The sequence below is a fragment of the Nomascus leucogenys genome, chromosome 22a, assembly GCF_006542625.1.
Source record: "Nomascus leucogenys isolate Asia chromosome 22a, Asia_NLE_v1, whole genome shotgun sequence".
NCBI lineage: Eukaryota > Metazoa > Chordata > Mammalia > Primates > Hylobatidae > Nomascus > Nomascus leucogenys.
Genome location: NC_044402.1, coordinates 110,548,678 through 110,572,478, shown reverse-complemented (window position 1 = coordinate 110,572,478; position 23,801 = coordinate 110,548,678). Strand labels below are relative to the sequence as shown.

General features: G+C 35.1%; 1 protein-coding gene across 4 annotated transcripts in view; it reads left to right on the top strand.

Annotated features, from left to right (window-relative positions):
- KANSL1L (KAT8 regulatory NSL complex subunit 1 like) overlaps positions 1-23,801 on the top strand; it is a 172,214-nt gene that overhangs the window by 147,171 nt on the left and 1,242 nt on the right. For all 4 annotated transcript variants that reach the window (XM_030804129.1, XM_030804130.1, XM_030804127.1 and 1 more), the window contains exons 7-14: positions 2,257-2,422; positions 5,807-5,914; positions 15,098-15,226; positions 17,179-17,297; positions 18,129-18,253; positions 19,732-19,786; positions 21,851-21,963; positions 22,865-23,033. In XM_030804129.1, the coding sequence (XP_030659989.1) occupies positions 2,257-2,422; positions 5,807-5,914; positions 15,098-15,226; positions 17,179-17,297; positions 18,129-18,253; positions 19,732-19,786; positions 21,851-21,963; positions 22,865-23,033 (984 nt within the window). The remainder of the gene's footprint in view (positions 1-2,256; positions 2,423-5,806; positions 5,915-15,097; positions 15,227-17,178; positions 17,298-18,128; positions 18,254-19,731; positions 19,787-21,850; positions 21,964-22,864; positions 23,034-23,801) is intronic.

Here is a 23,801-nt window from a genome sequence, read left to right as displayed (position 1 = left end):
TCTCACTCATATCTGATTTAGATGATATTTAGATGAGATTTTGGACTTTGGAATTTTTTAGTTGATGCTGGAATGAGTTAAGATTTTTGGGCTGCTGGGATGGAATGAAATATTTTGCATGTGAGAAGGACATGTATTTTGGGGGGCTTGAGTGCAATGCTATAGACTGAATGAGTCTCCCCCAAAACTCATATGTAGAAACCTAATTCCCAATGTGATGTTATTTGGATAGGGCCTTTGGGAAGTTATTAGGTCATGAGGTCATTAATGGAATTAGTGCCCTTATAAAAGGAACCCCAGAAAGCTCTTCCTTCCATCATGTGAGGTTACAGCCATCTTATTAGTGAGAAAGTAGACCTTTGTCAGACACTAAATCTGCCAGCACTTTGATCTAGTACTTTTTAGTCCCCAGAACTGTGAGAAGTAAATTTCTATTATTTACCTAGTCTATGGTATTTTGTTATAGCAGTCTGAATGGACCAAGACAGAATCTTATGGTAAGCCTGCTAAAAAAGTAAAGACACAGAGAAAATATTAAAAGCAGCCAGAGCAAAAAAGGCACATTACTTTCAAGTGGGGTCAATAATAAAACCTATAGCTAACTAATCACCAGAAATAATGAGAACCAGAAGAATGAAAATATCCTTAAAGTACTGAAAAAAAAAAGCCAACCCAGAATTCTGTATTCATAAAAATATCACTAAAAATGGTAAGATGCAAATGTTTCAGACAAGTAAAAACTGAGAGAATTCGGAGAAAGCAAACCTACACTATGATAGTAGCAAAGGGAGAAGTAATATGATCCCACATGGAAGTAGGGAATTGTAGGAAAGAGCTATGAGCAATGAGACGAGATAAATATATGGGTGGTATTCATGAATGTTGATGATACAATAATACCAATATACTATGGGGTCATAAATATATGTAGAATTAAAATGCCTAACAATGGTAATGCAAAAACAGGAGAGTAAATGGAGTTCTAATGTCCTAGTATTTCCAGGGAAATGGTAAAAGGAATAATTTGTATTATACTGTAAAAGCCAGCTGGCTAAGGATGCACATTGTAACCTCTATGGAAACCACTAAAAGAAAGTAAAAGAATGAATACATTAAAATTAAGAGATGGGAAAAATTTAAGAAAATATTTGATTAATCTTAAAGCAAAGTAGGAATCAATGAAATGTAAAACATGCATACAATATAGAAAGTTACTGGCTCCTTGAAGAGGTTAATAAACTTGATAAACTCCTAGCAGGATTCTTCAAGAATAACCTTAGCTTGGTTTGACATGTTAAAAATCGGTTAATGTGGCCGGGTGCAATGACTCATGCCTGTAATCCCAGAACTTTGGAAGATGGAGGCAGGCTGGATCACTTGAGGTCAGGAGTTCCAGACCAGCCTGGCCAACTGGTGAAGCCCTGTCTCCACTAAAAATACAAAAAGTAGCTGGGCGCAGTGGCACGTGCCTGTAATCCCAGCTACTCAGGAGGCTGAGGCAGGAGAATCGCTTGAACCCGGGAGGCAGAAGTTGCAGTGAGCCGAGATCCTGCCACTGCACTCTAGTCTGAGCAACAGAGCGAGACTGTCTCAAAAAAATAAAAAATAAAATCTGTTAATGCAATTTGTCACTTTAATAGAGTACAGAAGAAAAGTCATGTAATCATTTTATTAGGTTCAAAAAAAGCATATGATTAAATTCAACATTAATATATTTTTTTCAAGTTCTTTTGGCAAGCTAGGAATATATTCTGATAACAAACCATACCCCCCCTAAAAAAAAAAACAAACCCTGCAATCCATATCATTCTTATTCTGATAAATTAAAAGCATTCCCATTACAATCAGGAACAAAACACAAATGTCTCCTTTGATCATGTTTATTCATTATTGAATTGGTGAACCCATCCATCATGGTTGGAACTCCCTAAAAAAAAATAGTAGGATTGAAAGAAAAAAATTAGTTATCATTCCCAGCTAGTATGTTTAGATAATCAAAGACTAGAAGAAGCTATATATTATTAGAAAAAGAAGTTTATAGCAAGTTGTAGAATACATTCAATATAAAAAAGTTAATTATATTTTTACATCCCTTTTATGATTGAATTAATAAATGTTAATTGGGAAAACATCTAGCAAAATATTTGTAGAACTTTTGTAGAATTGGAAAATTTTAAAGATAACCTAAATAAATGTAGAGATATGCCATTTACGGATGCTTTGGCTGTGATATTCTAATACGGTTTTTCCTTGCAGACTTTGCCTTCAAAAGAAACAACATTTTTAAATACTACACAAATGCCTTGCCTGCAATCAGCTTCAACTTGGAGTAGCTATGAACACAATTCGGAGTCTTACCTATTAAGAGAACATGTATCAGAGTTAGATTCCTCTTTCCATTCTGTTCTATCATTGCCATCAGGTAAGCCTCCTTGTAACAATTTCTAAGTAACGATGTTTTCTATACTGAAATCTAATCCTCTAAATACAGAGAATCTAATAAAATCTTATTTTATCCATTTTTTTTCAGTAGATATTAGAACTAAGCAATGCCTTGAGAATTAAATTTGTTGTAGAGGAATTAATCTAGTCACATGCATGGTTAATGTTCTATCTGTGTAAGTTGATTCTTTAATTCCTTCTAAACCAACTTGATTTACTTTGGGAAATTACTAGGTTTTTATCCTGTTAAATTTTGAGCATTTTATTGGTAACATGGCTGTGCTGTTGAGATGTTTCTGAGTAACGGTAATTCAGTGTTCTTTTTCTAATGTGCTGTTATACATGGAGGTTTCCCTGTCATAAAATATTTCTCCGTTTATAATCTGCATTGAATTTCTCAATGCAGAGGGAAGAAAACTGCGTACCTATAAGTGTAGTCAACCTCAGGAGTATCTGTACTCTGTAACTGAGTAAATGAGGCTTATACATCCTTACATCTCTAAAGTGTTTTTTTTTTTTGGAGACAGAGTCTTGCACTGTTGCACAGGCTGGAGTATGGTGGTGTGAACATAGCTCATTGCAGCCTTGACCTCCTGGGCTCAAGTAATCCTCCCACCTCAGCCTCCCAAGTAGCTGGAACTACTTGGGTGCATGACACCACACCCAGCTAATTTTTAAATTTTTTTGTAGAGATGGGGTCTCACTATATTGCCCAGGCTGGTCTTGAACTTCTAGCCTCAAGTGATTCTCCCACCTCAACCTCCCAAAAATGCTAGGATTACTCTAGGTGGTTTTAAATTTTCAGTTCTTGATTTTTGTGGAACCTTTACACTCTTGTCTATATTGGAACTAAAGTAAATATTTAGGGGAGAAAGAAAACATCCCTCCCATTGGTTATCTCCAGTTCTTCTCTTTACTGGGGGATATCTCAACTTAGCTTTTGTTCCATTTTCGGCTTATGATTCTGATGGTCTTTTAAATTCTCAAAATCAAGGGACTGATCTATTTGTAAAGCGCCATGTTTTGAACATGTCCCCCTGCCCTGAATCTCAATTTAGTTTTTATCAGTAGTAGAGTGGTTTCTTAGCTACACCATTACCTTAAGTTTTTAACAAGAACTATTTTATTCTATATTTGAGGAAACCTTAATAATATGACAAAATAATAATCCATATAACAATAATGTAGCTAACATTTAGTCTTAGCATATACTGAGCCCTGTATATATTAAGCACATTACATTTTCTTGTTTAATTCCCACAACTGCATGAGAATAGATATCTTCGTTCTGTTCATCTTACATATGAGAAAACTAAGCTTCGTGATACTACTCATCCAAGATTACTCGGCTAATAAATGATGAGCCAGGATTTGAGGTAGTCATTCTCCAGAACCAAACCACTCACCATTACTTTACTGCCTGTTTTCTTATTAGCAAATATATTTCTCTGATGACATAACCCTAACAGCTGGTATAAATACTCTTTATCCTAAGACTCTTATTCCCCCCTCTAATAAATGAGATTAGATTGTTTATCTACTATTTCATGATATCCATTCCTTCTTACATTCAATAAAAATCTCAATACCTACTATATGTAAGTACTAAATAAATGCTAGGAGTATAAATACAAATAAATCCCTCAAGGTACTTGCATTCTAGTTTAAAACAACTGAAAGGTAATGTTTCAAAGCAATGAAATATTTTTACAAAAGCTGACAGGTCACATGCGGGTATTAAGAAAGGCATATAGACTGAACAAGGACCTTTTCTTGTTAGATCATGTTTTCCCACAAATCGCAAAGAACAGTGGTAGAATTGGTGATACTCTCCTTATAAGTATAATATTGCTTTGGAGAAACAAATGCAACAAACTTATGTTTAGGTAATTGGAAAATATCAGAATCCTGAAATGTTTAAGGAGCATTTTAAAGGAGAATATTTAATTTTTATTCCCATTTTCATTTTGCTAATTTTCATATGATCATAATACCAAGATTCAAACTCATCTTACCTCTGTCCCTTGGTACAAACTCCATGATGATACTCATGAACTAGTTTTTGTTTTACATATTTTTCCACACTTGAGTATGGATCTGCCACTAAGATACATCATTTGAAGAAGACATCATTTTTTTCTGTTTAAAATCCAGACCCAGCCAGGTGGGCACAGTGGCTCATGCTTGTAATCCCAACACTTTGGGAGGATAAGGTGGGAGGACTGCTTGAGCTCAAGAGTTCAAGACCAGCCTGGGAACATAATAAAACTTTGTCTCTAAAGAAAAAAATTTTCTAATTAGCCAGGCATGGAGGTGTGCACCTGTAGTCTCAGCTACTTGAGAGGCTGAGGTGGGAGGATTGCTTGAGCCCAGGAGATTGAGAATGTAGTGGGCCAGAATCATGCTACTGCACTCCAGCCTGGGCAACAGAGCCAGTCCCTGTCTCAAGAATAAAAACAAATAAAAAATCAAGGCCCTTCCCGGGTCTATCCTCATTTATGTATTCAAATGAGTTTCCTTAAAGTACCTTCTTTCAATAGCCAAATTTTCATTATTATCAACTGCTTTGTAAAATATGTTCTCAAGGAAAAGTTAGGTGTCTCTTAATAAATGCTTTTTAAGATGATTTTGTTTTTTCATTCTTGGCCGGAAGAAAAAACCTTTAGTAAATGTGAAGCATAACTACTTCATTGCTTAACTCCTCTTTGGTTGTGAGAGTACAGAATATAAACAGTGAACTGAAAGTCTCCAAGCCACTATTTAAAAACAAAACTAGCTTGTCAATAGGTTTTAATCTTTATAAAAGTATATTCATTGTGATATATAATATGGTAAATTAAGGGAATATGAACTTTGATGTTTTCATAAAAGGTTGCATCTAACTTATAGTGGTTTTCTCCCAAGATGTTAAAAGCATGTAATTTTTTGGAAACTTCATTATTTCAAATGCAAAGTTTGTAGGGATGGGATGGAATGGATTTAGAGTCAGCCAGATTTGGGTGTAGGTTTTCTTAAAGACTTCTTGGTATATTTGTTTCCATTCATCTGTGAATAGTATTTATTAATACTTATAATTACTGTTCATCTTATGTACTATTTTAGGAAGTTCATGAAGTTGTTTCTCTGTTAGATTTTTAATTTGTTGGTTAAGTGCACCTAACCAGTAATTTCTAAAATACTGCTACCAACACGCTTGGAAAGAGTATTTTGTCACTTCCGATAGTTGTTACATTTCAAACTTTTGCTTATTTTCTTAAGCTTATGTGCTATTTATAGAAAGAAAGCAATTTTAATGTTACAATCTGTAATCCTAGTATTACAAAGAGTGGTATTTGAAAATACCTTTTTAACTTTATTTTTCCAGATGTGCCTCTTCATTTTCACTTTGAAACACTGTTAAAAAAGACTGAAATAAAAGGCAATCTTGCTGAAAATAAATTTGTAGATGAATATATCATATCTCCATCACCTGGTATGTCACATTTACAGTTCTTGTACTCTATATGCCTTTTTATGTCTTTATACCTACTATTTTTGCATTCTAAGGAAATAAAATTTAAGAAAATAAATGAAAATCCTTAATTTTTAATACTCTTTACAAATCATGTACACATAAAATACAAGAACAATCTTAACATGAAATGTGCGATACCTATTGAATTGTAATTATGAACTATTACTGATAAATATAATAAAAATTTAAATAAATGTGGAGAAACAGCATTTCTGTATGGTAAGATCAATAGATATAAATTCTTCCTTATAGTTCATATGATTAATGTAATGTAACTCGAAGTTCTTATAGAATTTGTTTAACTTAAAATAATTCTAAAGCACAATGGGAAGACTAAACGGGAAAATATAAAAGGAGTTATTATAAAAAGTTTAGAGAAAATCTACCCCAAGCACATATGGAAACATGACGAAAATCTATAATAGTGTAGATTCTATTTTGTTTATATTTAAGAAAATAGATCAATGAAGTAAACTCTATAGTTGATTATATATCAGGGAAGAACTGTGTATCAGTGGGAAAGTGGAGAACCATTGGTTCTCATGGAAAGAGTCTTTCCCAGTAAAATTCTTTTACATACTCATTTAATGCTATGAATCAGAATAAGTTCTTGTTAATTCCAAGAATTGTACATAAAACATTAAAACTACAAAATAACACTTGAGGAAATTATAATGAAATGTTTATGAGTTCTGTAAATTTGGGTGAGTTCTATGCTTGGAAGCAATTAGAAGAAGAAAGAAAACAACATATTTTGATTATCTACAAAGTTAAAATCTAAACATCAGAAAAGTCATATAAATTTAAGATAAATTATTTCTACATGAAATAATCTACCTCAAAAACTCGAGTCAAAGGAATACCTGTTAGAACTGGGGTCTTATTATAAAATAAATTTATAAAAATCAGCAGCTTTTATAAGTACCAATAGTAACTAGATAGGCTATGTAAAGGAATAAATTCTGTTAGACATATTGACAATGAAAATATAAAGTATTTTTAATCAAACTTAACAAGTACCTACATGAGGACTACTTCAAAAGTTCGGTGAGAAACATGAGGACATTCCTATACGGAGAGAAATATCCTGTTCCTGTCAGAAGACAGTACCATAACTAAAGTTGTCAATTTTCCCCAAATTAATTTACAAGTAGAATATAATCCTAGTCAGAATCAGAGGTATTATTGGAACGAAGTTACTCTGGAAGTTTATCTCAGACAGAAAATGTTGAAGAATAGCCAATTACATTTTTAGAAGATTAATAGCAGGACTATGAAGTTCTAATCACTAAAACATGGTGGTTCTGATAGAAGGCAGATCAAGGGAGCCTAAAAAAAGCCTAGAGACAGAAGGTGGTATTTCCTACCATGTTGAAAAAATGGCTTAGTCAATAAATAATAATGACAACAACAACAAATTCTTATGAAGCATCATTTATATGTCAGCACTGGTTGAAGGGCTTTATATTACTTAATTATTTAAGTCTGTATAATTCTGTAAGGTAGGTATTACTATTCTCCTTGACTAATCTTCCCCAAATTACAGTTGAGTAATAGAAGAGCTAGAATTCAAACCCAAGCAGTCTGGCTTGGAGCCATGCTCTATAGAACTAAGTTTCCTTTGTAATCAAAGGCATTAAATAACGACTCTTTGGAAGAATTAAAAACTGAGATCACTAACTCATAAACATAAACTTTAAGACAAATTTAAGGTGGATGAACATTAAAATACATTTCAGTTGGATTAAAAAGTTAAATGTTAAAAATGAATGTCTTAAAAGAATAACAAGAAAAAGTAAGTGTACTTGATGATAATAATGAAAATCACATTAACTGAGCTTATAGTCAGACACTATGCATATATTTACTACTTTTGCCGGTAACATTAATGATTTTAAACATTATCATCAATTTTGGCACAACTATAGTAAAAATAGCACCCTCAAATATCTTGGATATTAAGAATTGATACAAGCCTTTTGGGGAGCTCTGCAAAATGCATTACAAGGCATTTAAACTATGTATTTTTTTATAAGTTCAGTGTGGCTTAAAAACTCCCTTGTTTACTTTTGTACCTACTCCCAGTAAATGTTTACTGGATTGTTAACCCTGCATTCTGACCCAATTATTCCATTTCCAAGAATGTAGTCTAATCCTAAATATGAAACCTTTTTTCACAACTATATTCATCTTAACATGTTTTTGTGATAATGAAAAATTAGCAACAACTTGAAAAGCATAATAGGGATATGGTTAAATACACTACAGTGGAATATACAGCCTTAAAAAATATCTTAAAAGTTCATATAAGGGTGGAAACATACTTATCAAAGAATGTTGTGATATAAAAGGATAAAAATATTTTACTTCTATGTCTGGTACAATTATAGCCATGTAGAAATATTTATTGTTGTATCAACCAAATGCAATGTGTGGACCTTGTTGAGATTGATTTGAATAAACCTGCTGTTTATACACACACACATAATTTTTGAAAGAGAAATTTGAACATGGACTAGCTGTTAGATATTAATGAATTATTGTTAATTTTGCTACTTGTAGTAATGCATTGTGGTTACATAAACCCAGACGTACTTTTTCAGTTTGTTAGAGATTCACACTAACATATATGTAGATGAAAAGATATGTCTGGGATTTGCTTTCAAATACTCTAGCAAAAATGTTGGTGGGAGAGATGAAACAAGATTGGTTATAAGTTGTTCACTGCTGAGACTGAAGGATAGGTATATGGGAGTTCATTATTCTAGTTTCCTTTGTGTTTATTTGAAAATTTTCCACAGTAAAAATTAAAGAGAAAAAAGATGAAGGCACCAAGGATGAAAAAGTTATCTATGCTTAGGGGGAAAAGCCTAAAGAAATACAGAAAAATATAAGTATTATGTGCAGTTACCTTTTAATGATGCGATTTCACTTGCTGGAATTTGTCCCGAGACTAGATTGTTTTCAAAAGGGAAAAAAATGCATCCATGAAGATGATTATTTTAAGAATGTCTCTAATAGCATTATCATTATGATGATAAGTATCATGGCCAACAGCTAGGAAATAGCTAAAGAACATTGTTTCTAATCACGGAATGTTATATAACCATCTGAAAAAGGAATAGAGTTACGTGATAAAAATATAAGTATACATTTAATTAAAATTATGATTTCATATTTGAAATACATACATATGAAATATAAAACATTATTGACAAAGAGTATGCAAGTATGAAAATATATGCTATTAGAGATTAGATAATTATATTTCTTTTAATGTTGTTCTACTATTTGATTTAAAAAAATAAGGCAGGTCCGGCGTGGTGGCCCACACCTGTAATCCCAGCACTTAGGGGGGCTGAGGCAGGAGGATTGCTTGAGCCCAGAGTTCAAGACCAGCCTGGGAAATATAGTGAAACCCCATCTCTACAAAAAATACAAAAATTAGCTGGGCATGGTGGCATGCACCTGTGGTCCTAGCTACTTGGGAGGCTGAGGCAGGAGGATCATTCAAGCCTGGGAGGTTGAGGCTGCAGTGAGCCATAATTACACCACTGCACCTCAGGGTGGGTGACAAAGTGAGACCCTGTTTCTTTTTTTTTTTTTTTTTTTTTTTTGAGATGGAGTCTCACTCTGTCACCCAGGCTGGAGTGCAGTGGCGCAATCTCGGCTCACTGCAACCTCCGCCTCTGGCTTCCAGCGATTCTCCTGCCTCAGCCTCCCAAGTAGCTGGGATTACAGGCGTCCACCACACCCAGCTAATTTTTGTATTTTTAGTAGAGACGGGGTTTCACCATGTTAGCCAGGATGGTCTCAATCTCCTGACCTCGTGATCCACCCGCCTCAGCCTCCCAAAGTGCTGGGATTACAGGCGTGAGCCACCGCGCCTGGCCATGAGACCCTGTTTCTGAAAAAAAAAAAAAAAAAAAAAAAAAAAAAGGCAGTTAAATGTGTTAGGCACACAATTAAGGGGAATGCATAAATAATGTAATGAGAAATTTCATCCTATATATCTGTCTTAAATAGCTGGTCATTAATTTTTCTTTTGCTGTTAGTGATTTGAGTTCAGAATTTATTGAGCACTTAGTGCCAGGCAGACTATTAAGTGCTGAAGAATCAAAGGTGAATTACAGGAAGTCAAAATTATAATGTAATGGAGGGAGACACAAATAACTATTATATAGTATAATGGACATAGATGATAAATACATTTGAAGGCTGAGTGTGGTGGCTCATACTTGTAATCCCAGCACTTGGGAAGGCTGAGGTAGGGGGAATCGCTTGAGCCCAGGAGTTCAAGACCAGCCTGGGCAACATGGTAAAACCCTGTCTCTACAAAAAATGTAAAAATTAGGCAGGCATGGTGATGCATGCCTGTAGTAACAGGGACTTAGGAGGCTGAAGCAGGAGGATTGCTTGAGCCCAGGAGCTTGAGGCTGCAATGAGCAATGATCGCATCACTGCACTCCAGCTTGGGTGACAGAGTGAGACTCTATCTTAAAAGAAATTATATAGAGAAGATATAAATAAGGAGTATGTAACTGCTTAGAAGGCAGAAAAAGAGAGGTTAAGGGAGATGAGAAATGGGCAAGGAGAGGAAATCCAGAAAGATGGTGATGCCAAGTGCAGCTTCGACTACTTAATTGGAATTTACAGAGAAAGAAGGGTGAAGCATTCCAGATTAGTGCTTCTCAAACTTTAAAATGTAAGCAAGTTACTTCGGGGATATTGTTAGAATGCAGAGTCTGATTTATTAAGTCTGGAATGGGACCTGAAATTCTGCATTTCTAACAAGGTCCCAGGTGATTCAGATGCTGTTGGCCCATACTGAGTAACAAGTCTTTAAATAACAAAAACAAACATATGTCTTGTCGTGGAGACATGACACAATATGATATATTCAAATATCTATAAATAAGGCCAGGTGCAGTGGCTCACGCCTGTAATCCTACCACTTTGGGAGGCTGAGGCAGGTGGATCACCCGAGGTCAGGAGTTTAAGACCAGCCTCGGCAACATGGTGAAACCCCATCTGTACTAAAAATACAAAAACTAGCCGAGGGTGGTGGTGCACACCTGTGGTCCCAGCTACTCAGGAGGCTGAGGCACAAGAATCACCTGAACCCAGGAGGTGGACCTGCAGTGAGCCGAAATGGCGCCATTGCACTCCAGCCTGGGTAACAGAGCGAGACTTCATCTCAAAACAAACAAACAACAACAAATATCTATAAATAACTTGGCATTCTTGTAGGGTAAGTTGTGTGAAGGCAGTAGACAGATCTTTGCTTGGATTTATCCTGTATGATCCATTAGATTTGGCAATTTACAATGGCATTGCTATTTCAGGCAACAAGCAGAGAAAAGCCAAACTGTAGTGGGTTGAAAAGTGAATGGATGACTAATTTAATCATGAGGAATACCAGACAAAACCAATTTAAGGGTTTATACTTACCAAAATATTCAAAGTTATGAAAGTTATGGAAGACAGTGGAACTGTTTCAGATATAAGACCTTAATGAGATCTGACAACTGCAATGCTATCTGCAATGAATAGTTGAAATTATCTGTAAATAACATTATAGAGATATTGGTGAAATCTGAATAAAGTCTATAGATTAGCTAATGGTACTGAACTGCATGGCTACATAAGAGAATGTCATTTGTTTTGAGAAATACACATTGATGTATTTAGGGCTGAAGGGGCATTATGTCAGCAACTAAATTTCATTTGTGGTCTGAAAGAAGGAGGTAAAGCAAATGTGATACGATGTTAACATTTGGGGGATTTCGGAAAAGGGTATACAGAAATTTTTTGTTCTATTTCAAGTTTTCTGTAATTCTGAAATTAGGTCTCAGATAGATGGAAGAGGAGGAACAATAGCACCATAACCCACACAAGCAAGCCAGAAACATAGAGCTCAGTCTTTGTCACCCGCACTTCCTCCAACTTGGTCTAAACCAATTGCCAAGTTGTCAATATGATCTTATGTGTTTCAGTTCCTTTTGTGCCTTCGACTGCTCTCAGTCCAACATGATCTCTTATCTATACTGCTGAAATGGACTTTTAATCCATTTTCCCCTTTAATCACTGTAGGCAGTGACCTCCTCAAAATGCAAATCTAATGTCACACCTGCTCCCCACCCCATCCCTTTAAAACATTCGAAAAGGAATATTCATAACACCTTAAAGCCCTGTCTACATAGGCTGGCTCCTCCCTCATGATTCTTTCTCACCATGCTTCCTTACTCTACACTACATAGCTGTTCAGTTCCCAAATTTGTCCTGTTCCCTTGGGCCATTGTACATGCTATTCTCCTCCTTCCCCTAGCTATCAGCTATTTCTGTTCATATTTGGAGTCTATCACTTCATCTGGGGAAGCCTTTCCTAGAGCTCTTACTAGCACTCTTATACGTTCTCAGTAACATCATGTAGTTTCACAACTGAAATGAATATTTTCCTATCACATTACAGTTGCATTCCTTAACACCTGTAAACGACAAGGGCTGCTACAAATCCTAGTTTTGCTTACCTAGGGTTTAGAATAATGCTTGCCATGTAATTGGTTCTCTGTAAAGTTGTTGGATGAATAAAAGGGAAGGAAGTAAAGACAGGATATATGAGAAATGCTATCAAAGTGTGATCTTAGGATGAACTCCAGGAGAGGACTGGGAGAGCAAGAACTGAAAGGCTGGGAGGTTTATCAATAGAACAGGTGAAGAGGATGTGTAGAATTGTCATACATTTCCTACTGTTTCAAGGTTCCATGAAAACCTTACAAGACAGTAACGAATTAGAAGGAAAATAAATGTGAAGAAAACATTTGAATACAATTTAATTTAAAAATCAACTTTTGGCTGGGCGCGGTGGCTCACGCCTGTAATCCCAGCACTTTGGGAGGCCGAGGTGGGCGGATCACGAGGTCAGGAGATCGAGACCATCCTGGATAACACGGTGAAACCCCGTCTCTACTAAAAACACAAAAAAGCCGGGCGTTGTGGCAGCCACCTGTAGTCCCAGCTACTCGGGAGGCTGAGGCAGGAGAATGGCGTGAACCCGGGAGGCAGAGTTTGCAGTGAGCCGAGATCGCGCCACTGCACTCCAGCCTGGGAGACAGAGCAAGACTCCGTCTCAAAAAATAAAAAAATCAACTTTTGTGAAAGTTAAGATTCCTTCACAAAGTTTGATGTTTTCAGAAGAGTGGAGAATTGCTTGTAGAAAATAAGAGAAACACTAATTGTCTACGATTTGCTTAAATGCTACATCAAAATGTTATTAACAGAATGGACACTTTTTAACACCTACACACGTTTTAACACACACATACATTTTAAAATCCACCTCTCACAATTCTAGTTACCATTTTAGTACGTTTAGATTACTCCTGCCATGCTGTTTTCTTGTATTAGTTTCAGGGTATCATCATCTGTGATGCATTTATGATTTAATTTTCATTTGCTGTTTGACATTCAAGTGCATCATTGAAATCTTAGGGTTTAATATTGATTCTGGAAAACACTTCAGCTATCATTTCTTCAACTATTCCTTCCTTTTCATTCTAGTCTCATCTTGTTACCCGATTCTGGTCTTTTTCCCTCTATATTTTCTATCACTCTGTTCCATTAAGTTTTGGAATTCCTCTTCCAGACCCTGATTTTGATTTTCAGCTGTGTCCATTCTGTTTCTTAGCCTAGTGATGATTTTAACATTTGAACAATTATATTTTCTATTTCTGACATTTCTCCAGAGGGCCTCTTACCTGTTTCTCTTGGCAATACTGTCTTAAAGAGTTGCTAATCTGTATTCCATGAATGCTTCATTATTTCTTGAGATGGTTCTTCCACTTGTGGTTTGTACCTCTTTTTTGATTTAGTGTTGGTATTCAGATTTTTGGAGTTTTCTATACACATCATTGAAGCTGTGATACTCAGTTAAAACTGTCCTACCACTGCTGTTTATGGGACACTTTTGATGGGAAGGGAATTTATACTACATTTGAAATTTTCATACTAATTTGGGGATGGGAGGGACATTTCAAAGCGGGGCACCTGGGCATTGCCTTCTCTCTCCAACCATTCATTTCTCTGCCTAAAGCTCTGATTCTGTTAGTCTGACTGAGATATTGGCATGTGCAGTCAGTATCCAGATAGTTGTCCTGCTCCCAGTTTTCCTTTCTTGTGGGTCTAGAGCACCTTTAGTGGCATCACACATCTTTGTGGCAGTACTTCACTGTGTGCTTCTGCTCTGGGTTTCCTCTTCAAATTCCATACAGTATTAGTCTTTTAGAGATTCCTCAGAAATTCTGCTTTACAAATTCCACTTTTTGCTTGCAAATGTGGATTTATATGTGCCTATCTGTGCATGAACCTATGTAAAAAATATTTGCCTATCATGTTTAGGGTCATTTGCCATCTTGAAACCAGACACTCCTTGTCAGCTGGTAGGCCATGCCCTTTATTTCAGTGTGAGTTTGGCACTTCAGCTTACATATTTCTTTTTCCACTCCTTTCCACACCTCCAAACCTTTCAAAAAAAGAAGCCAATTTGGTTATTAGACCAAGGCTGGAAATAAGGGGGTTCAGATATACAATCATGATAACGCTAACATTTACTGCACACATCACATCAGACACTTTTACTTACTACTATAGGAATAAAATCATGTAATCATTATCCAAGGTCGCTGCTATTATCCCTATTTTACAGATGATCCAACTAAGGCATCAGAGATAATAAATGATTCTGGTTCTTGCTCGCACAGTCTAGTCTGACCATGTTGAATGTTACTTGGTCCCAAATTATTTCCAGATATAAAGGTAAGCAAGAACTTAAAGATTCTGATCATCGCCAAGATTTATATATCTGAGCCAATCCTCACTCTATCAAGTTTCTGTAATGTGGAAGACTTAGAACAGATCATCTTCCCTTTTCCTCCCCCTCAAAAAAATGGAGAAAATATAAGAAACTGGAAATTCCTGGGGATGTTTTTAGTTGGAGTTGTCTGTCTTGGTATTTAAGGTTATGTTTATCTGTAATTTTGAACTGTATCTTAAAATTCTGCAGTTACAAATAAAAACAGATTAACATGTTCACTGTCTGTGTTAAGGAACTAAAACTTAATATTTCCTTTTCATTTGTTTTAGTGCATAGTACTTCTCTGAATCAATGGAGAAATGGATATTCACCTATATGTAAGCCTCAAATAAGGTCAGAATCTTCTGCACAACTGTTACAGGGAAGAAAGAAAAGACATTTGAGTGAAACAGCATTAGGTAGGTTAAAGTGAGGATATAAGCAGTAGTGATAACTATTAAAAATAAAAAATTCTGATTTTAAAACAACCTGTCTCATGGGAGTTTATAATCCAGAACAGCCACTAATAATACAAAACATCTATGAGTCTACAAACATGAAACAGCATATTCGTAGTTAATTTAGAATTATTTGTGGACTGGTATCTACCCACTTAATGGCAGTTAAGTATTTCCCTCCTATGTTCCCTGACTAGTTGTCTTCTACCAATCACTCCCTGGATGGGATTTAATCTTCAAAGTTGTGTTCTATGCTCAAAATAGGCTAGTGCAAAGTTGCCTTACAGAAACTGTTAACCATTTATGGTACCTACTGTGGAGATGTTGATGCACTGCAGATTCCTCAGGATTTTGAGAAAGTCAGTAAGATTCAAGTGAAATGCTCAACTACCTCGTTCAATTCTCCTTATGAGCCTATAAACTTAGAGTTCCAAGATGATCAAGAGATACCTTTGGAAACTAGAACTCTTCTAGTAATACAAAGGGGTTTATTTTGGAGATTTGGGACAAGATAGTTGCCACAGTTATTGCGAATGATAAAAAATAACAATTAACTGGCAAGATAAATTAGAAACTAATTACATCCAAGATGTACTAATTATACAGAATGGATTTAATCTGTTTATCTCTGGTGTCTTTAGATATCCCACGATAAAAGACCTACCTAGTCATTACCTGATAACTAACTGATCAGCTACAGTGCAGCAAAAAACGAGCAAATTCCCACGCATGTCCAGAGGTTTCATTAAGGCTCTTTAGTGTCTCACTCTTAAGAACAACCAAGTATCACCTAGCTTTTGAGGAACTTTCATATATGCATACGAAAACAAATATAAAGCTTTAAAAACATCTAATAAGATGCAACATGAAGTATACATTACCTAAGGTATAAAATGTTTCACTTAAATTGACACTTTAGATCTAACTTCAAGTTTGATGTACATACAGGAATAAAACAAAGAAATGTCATATTACAAATAAATAACTAGACAATTCCAAAAGGGTAGGACATCTGGTCCAGCCTGTCAAAAGTCAATGTAATGAAAAATGATTTATTCTAGACTATAAGAAACCTAGCAGACAATGGCCAATTTTTATATATAGATCCTTATCTGAAGAAACTAGCTATAAAGGACATTTTTTTAACAAATGGAGAAATTTAAATATGGACTGGGTATCAGATTTTATATTATGCAGGAAATATTCTCATTTTAAAACACTTGTACTAAAATAACATGACAGTAAGTAAACGCATACATATATATATATATTTACTACACACACACACACACAGGGAACCAAAGGAGGAAAAAAAAAAGAACTTGGAAGAAATACAGAAAATACTAATAGAAGTAAACTTCTAATCAATATCCTGAGAGACATGAGAAATTTCATCTATGAAACAAGAACAGGATGCTGTTTTAAAAAAAGAGCACCAGAGAACAAGCACTTTTGGAAATATGCACTTATAATAGCACAATTTTTTCAAAAAATTAAGAGTGTTCAGAAGACCAAGGACAGACACCTCACAGAAATTAAGATAAAAAGTCAGATATGAAAAATGAGACTAGATAAGAAAATTAAGATAGTTCTGGTGGTTCAACTATGAATAGGAGTCACAGGAAACAAGAATAAAGGGATGAGATGCGGGATTATTCAGGGAACAGTAAGAAATATATTGGATAAAAACTGCCAAAGCCCCAGAAAATGGAGATAACTTGTGGCGTGACTGCGAGTAAGGCTCCTCTTTTTTCATTTCCTTTTTTTTGTTTTCTAATACACGAATTAAAAAAAAAACATACACACACACAAAACAAAGAATCAATCACCTGTCATCTAATTAGGAAAGTAATTCTAATGATATCTATTAGTCATGTTTAATGTTTAACATTCAATGGTTCTTTCCATGGCAGGAGAAAGAACTAAACTTGAAGAATCTGATTTTCAACACACAGAATCAGGATCCCATAGCAATTTTACTGCTGTTTCCAATGTCAACATTTTATCAAGAATCCAGAATTCATCATCACGAGTAGGTTTTTCCGTATGTTGAACTCTAAAATTGCTTTAAAAATAAAAACACCTGATTTTGAAAATAATTTATATTTTGCTAATCTATAACAGCCTTATTTACTAGCACATATTAACAGACATTTATAACTATCTTGTTAGAAAACAAATTTGATTCATACAACTTATTTTTAACTATGAAGCTAAAAGTTCATTAATATTTGGTTATAGCTTCTTTTTATGTGTTAAAAATTTAAACATTATCATGATCATCTCTATTCCTTAACATATGAAGCTAAATAAAGTCTCACTAATGAGAATTCGGGACTTGTTCTTATCCTGTTTTTTGTTGTTGTTTGTTTTTTTTGTTATCTGGCCAGGGAATAGAGAGGTCAAAAGGTGGGAGGGTTTAGAAATGAACAGTCTGAAACTCAGGAACCAGGAATGCATAAATGAAGAGTATACTGAAGGGCTGACCAAAAATGTTTCACTGCCTTTCCTAATAAAAAGTGGTTACTGATCATTTCATTGACATTTAGGGTGATGTATGTTAGTCTTTTCTGATAAAGAGTTTTGCATTTAAGACATATTTTTATGGTCTTAAAAATAAGCTTGTATGCTTGCACACATAAATACACATTACACATCTACCAAGAGATTGTTCTGATTTACAAAAGACAGAAAAATGTTTTCTTATTTGGTTTTCTTAACATTTTTTAGTCAGATTTTATAACAATGTATTTACAAAAATTATGTAACATCTGTACTGCCATATTTATATGATTGATGAAAGGAGGGTATCATTACAAGTAACTAGACAGTACTGTAAATCTACTGTAATCCTGTTTTGCAGAATACTGCACGACGGAGATTGAGAAGTGAGAGCTCTTATGACATAGATAACATTGTGATTCCCATGTCATTAGTAGCCCCAGCTAAATTAGAGAAACTCCAATATAAGGAAATACTTACTCCAAGGTATGTATACTTACATCTTCATATTTTTCTTCCTTCCTTCCTTCCTTAATAAACTTAAATTTTCAAAGTGAAGTTAGAATGTTAATTAATGAAAGGAGGATCCTTCTCCCAGTTCCTTCATAGCCATGGAGGGGAAACGGTGAAAAAAAAATTACTCATGCCTTAAGTGTTATATAGTATCACAACTTTCTCAGTTTTTATTAAGATTTGGGAATTCCTAGACTACTTTAGCATTCTTAGTCTTTTTATTATTATTCAGTGTCATTTAGTTATCTACTATGTATATGACACTAAAAGGTACTTTAGTGACATAAAAACTATAGCAACAAATAATCCTTGCCCTTAAAGATACAGGTGTGACATAAGTTGCCAAGAGTTCTACGTTTTCATGGGATATTCACACTGTAAGACAGTAATACCTGTGACCCAAAAAAAAAAAAAAAAAAAAAAAAGATTTTGATGTATTGCCAAGTCAGCAATAAACACATTCAAAAGATGAGTGGGAAGGTCTGGGAAGTCATCCATGACGGAATGGGAAGGTGGAGAGGGTATTTACCTAAGGATACCACAACAAAGGCACAGGACAAGTGTGTAAGGCTTAGCCAGATACTGCTTTGTGCAGGTTGATAATGGAAGGCTAGAAACAAAGTTAGGTCCAGATTGTGGAGGTCCCTGAATGCCATACACAGATCTGCTCCCTGCTGGCAGTAAAGTTAGCCAAACTTTTTAGAAATCATGAATGCAGCTTCTTAAGAATATAAATGACACCAGGAAGTAGAGACAGAAAAGGCTGCAGAGACAGGTGGGTGACAGTTTCAGTTAACTGCTATACATCTCTATTCTAATTTCATAATTTCTTTTATTACTTCATAATTACTTTGAGGTATTAAGAGAACTCTAATATTCTAGAAGAGTTCTATGAGAACTCATAATCTGTGGACACTTGTTGCATAAGTAATAACATTTGTGGCTATGATGTTCTATAGCAAAAATACATTTCAACTTGTGCAATGGTAGGCTGGAGCTAGCTGGCTGAGCAGATAGTTAAATATAGAAGACTTCTGTGAGCCAGTTATTAAACTACTGATGGCTCAGAAGGGGCTATGGTAGGTATTTTCACACCAAAGAAATTGGCAAACATACAAACCAGGGTTTTTTTTCCTTCTCTGTTACTTTTTGGCCAGGCCAGTTTATCAGCATACCACTGACTTCAGTCAGTACATAATTATTATGTATAAAATGCAGCTATACAGAACAGACTATTCACCATAAGGCCAAAAATAAAGTCTCATTTTCTCTTTTGTCCTTTTCTCATAATACAAATGTTTTTCTTTTAAAAAATTAAGTATTAAAATACAAGAATTTGAACCATGGAAGTGACAAGGAAAAAAACACTAATACATTTAGCTGTGCTGAGTATAAAATTGCCACATTTAGATAAATAAAAGCTGTTTAAAATTGGTTTTTATCTTCAACAGCTGGAGGATGGTTGTTCTTCAGCCTTTGGATGAATATAATTTAGGCAAAGAAGAGGTAAGCTGCCTTTTATTTAATGGGATAATTATACGTTATGTATTATGAAACCTGCTTACTTTGACATTCAGGGAACTAAAGGAATATATAAACCCTTTAACTTACACTGATTTTTTTCTTTCCACTTATGAAAAGGAAGTTCTTTTAAAAGAACATTTGAAAAACGTTTTGTGCAAATTTGACTACCAGCATAATATACAACTACACAATAATTTAAAAAGCCAAGGCTGGGCGCAGTGGCTCATGCCTGTAATCCCAGCACTTTGGGAGGCCAAGACGGGCGGATCACGAGGTCAGGAGATCGAGACCATTCTAGCTAACACGGTGAAACCCCGTCTCTACTAAAAATACAAAAAAATTAGCCAGGCGTGGTGGTGGGTACCTGTAGTCCCAGCTACTTGGGAGGCTGAGGCAGGAACATGGTGTGAACCCGGGAGGCGGAGCTTGCAATGAGCCGAGATCACACCACTGCACTCCAGCCTGGGCAACAGAGCAAGACTCCGTTTCAAAAAAAAAAAAAAAAAAAAAAACCAAAAGAAAATAGAGCATTTGTTCTTGAGTTTTTGAGATACTGAATTTACATGTATATCCACATTCATTGTATTAATATTTTTCCGCATGAGATTAGTCTCAGTTGTATTATTTAAGTTTAAATGCCATTTTCAGAATCTTAGGGCCAATTTGCTCTTCAGTGTAGAACATTTTGGACTTTAAAAAAGTAATGTGGTATATATGTCATGTAATACCTGTAGAGTCTAGGGCGTAAAAGTAATCAGACATTGTTTCTGTAGTGAAATATTCATAGTTGAGTTGGATAAACACTAAAAATAGCCTCACATCATTTCGGATCAGGCTATGTCACCAAATGAATTATGAAAAATTTGTTTTTGCAGATTTTTGGATTTTGGAATTGCAGGTAAGGGGTTGTGAATAGGTATGGATAAAATTATATCAAGATAAGATTATAGGGAAAAATACTGTATAACCAAACTAATTCCAAGGTGATGGTCTCTAGAAGACGACACTGGTGAAGACACTTGGTTTCTGTCAAGTAACAATCTTTCTATGTCCAGTGGTCATGTTTTTCAACTACCAAAATTTACCTTTTAATGCCCTTTCCTCTTCTAATGTATTCTTCCTTCTGAATGATCCTAGCCAAGAAACCCAAATTGTTAAACACCATAACTAAAGTAGTATTCCAGGTTCGAAACCTAGGTAAGTCATTCATTAATGCTGACTTGTCTAAGATTATTAGTTTTACTTTTCTCTGATATTAACATCTTCTTAGAATAGTATGTACTCCACAATGGACAATCCATAAAAACTCCTGAATGAATAAAGCATTAAGACTACTGGTACTAAGCTATGGCAAATGGAAAGTATTACGAACTCATTTGTAGTCTACCGAAGTCTTCAAATATGAACCAATAGGAAACAAGTATTTTTAAGTTTTTTGAGGTGGTGGATCGCTTGAGCCCAGACGTTCAGGGCTGCAGTGAGCTATGACTGCACCACTGCACTCGCTACAGCCTGGGCAACAGAGACCCGTGTCTAAAAATAACAATAATAAAATAATTTAAAAAAAATTTTGACCCCCCTTTTACAGGAATTTGGAGTTCATCTCATAACATTTGTTCTCTCAACTTACACAGGTAGCATTTCAGTTTGCTTCCTACTGTTTTCTACGTGAGAAACTCTTTGAAACCTGATCTTTTATTTCTTTTTTTGAGACAGAGTCTCGCCCTGTCACCCAGGCTGGAGTGCAGTGGCACGATCTTGGCTCACTGCAACTTCCGCCTCCTGTGTTTAAGCAATTCTCTGCCCCAGCCTCCCGAGTAGCTGTGATTACAGGCGCCTGCCACCATGCCCAGCTAATTTTTGTATTTTTAGTAGAGACGGGATTTCACCATTTTGGCCAGTCTGGTCTTGAACTCCTGACCTCGTGATCCACCCACCTCGGCCTCCCAAAGTGTTGGGATTACAGGCGTGAGCCACCGTACCCAGCCTGATCTTATATTTCAAAATGTTTCTGATTAAAGCAAAAATCTTTATTTCTAATTCCAGATAGAAGATCTTTCTGATGAAGTCTTCTCCCTAAGGCACAAAAAATATGAAAAGAGAGAGCAAGCCAGGTGGTCACTATGGGAGCAAAGCAAGTGGCACCGAAGAAATAGCAGGCAGGTTACAAATTTAAAACCCCAAACCATAGAATCCATGTGAAATGAACAAAACCTCTGCATGAATTTTGGGTGAGACCACTAAAAAGGAAAACATGCTGTTGTAACATCAGCTATTTGTGCACCAGAAGTAAAATACTACATAGAATGAGCTTGTATTCAAAATATATTTGAGCTAATTATATAATGATGAAATTAGTTTCTGTATTTTCCTCTCATGTTGTCAGCCTCAGGAATAGATTTAACTAACAAATAATGTGAAAATTCTCTGTATATATAAAGTAGGTCATTTCAATCTACTTTAATAATGGACCTCACACTGGGGACTGGAGTTTAGGTAATCCATTTTAACATCACTACTTCCAAAATATGTTTTTCTTTAAAAAAATAAAAAATTTCTCAAGAAACCTATTTAATCTAAAATGCAAAAAGTCTAAAATACTTTTAGAAACACAAATGAGCTTTGAGGGAAGGGGAAATAAATCGGACATAATTATTATATATATGAGAAAATCCCTATTTTATATTTGTTACACATTTGATCATTTTTAAAATAGCCAAAACTCAAAAAGCAAGATTGTGTGAAGTCTGGTAGTCACTTTAGTTAAGGAGCATCTTTCATTTAATTAGTCAGACAAAAGACCAAAAGCAAACCAAATAAAAAACAAGAATAACCCTCCCCCCCACAACTGTTATAAGTCGGTAAAATATTTCATAAAGTACTATTTCATCCTCTGAGTATGAAAATAATAAATAGCACCAGGGGAGTTTTTTAAAATCTTTGGGCAAAACTGTTTAAAGTTACCAAGTTAACTTGACTCAGTGATACCTTGGGTTGTTCATAAATTTTCAAGACCTCAAAAAATAACAAATAATTGTGTTTTCCTGATTTTCTTGCTAGAGCTTACAGTAAAAATGTTGAAGGACAGGACTTGCTTTTGAAAGAATATCCTAATAACTTTAGTAGCAGTCAGCAATGTGCTGCTGCAAGTCCTCCTGAGCTTCCTTCAGAGAACCAAGATCTGTGTGCATATGGCTTACCTTCTTTAAATCAAAGTCAAGAAACCAAGGTAAGTGTAATATGTATGATTAAACTTCCCATTCCTTGCCTTTTAACTACTTGTTTGTAGAAACTACTTGAAAAAAATTGTTTCTTTATTACATCATTACATAACAAATTCAGTAAGTTAGGTATGGAAGATCTGTATTCCAGCATTTCATGTCCACTACTAATTACAATCACCTTGTGTAACAAGTCAATACAAACATCCAAGTACTTATTTATCTATTAGAGAGTGGAAGTACTATCAAAGTTTCATTACAAAATAAACCTGATTAATGAAGAATAGCACCTGCTACATGGCCAAAGTTAGCTATTTCTTTCTCCTCATATCTTAAGATTTTACATGCCTCACCACAGACCCAGTTCCTACCTTAAAGGGACTGCTTTCTAACACTGCATCCATAAAGTTCTTATGCCTTTCTTCCTAAATAGATACTAAAAAAGAACTAGATCTAGAATGGAATGGAGATTATAGAATTAATAGGCAGGTTGCAGAAAGCTCAGGAAAGAAAAAGTTAATAGGTACCTTTAATAATGAAAATGAAGATATTGTAGAAGTATATCAAACCTAAGAACACTTTCCCAAAGTACTCTTAGGTCGGAAATGAAGACCACTGCCTATGGCAGCACTTCCTCTTCTTGGCAGAGGCAAAGTAAAGAAATAAATCCCAAAAGTCACTCAACAATTCTCAATATATTCCATTTTGAGTTGCTATTTAAGTTGAAATGAAAAATTGTACATTTATGTGCTAAAGAACAGAACAATTATTACAAT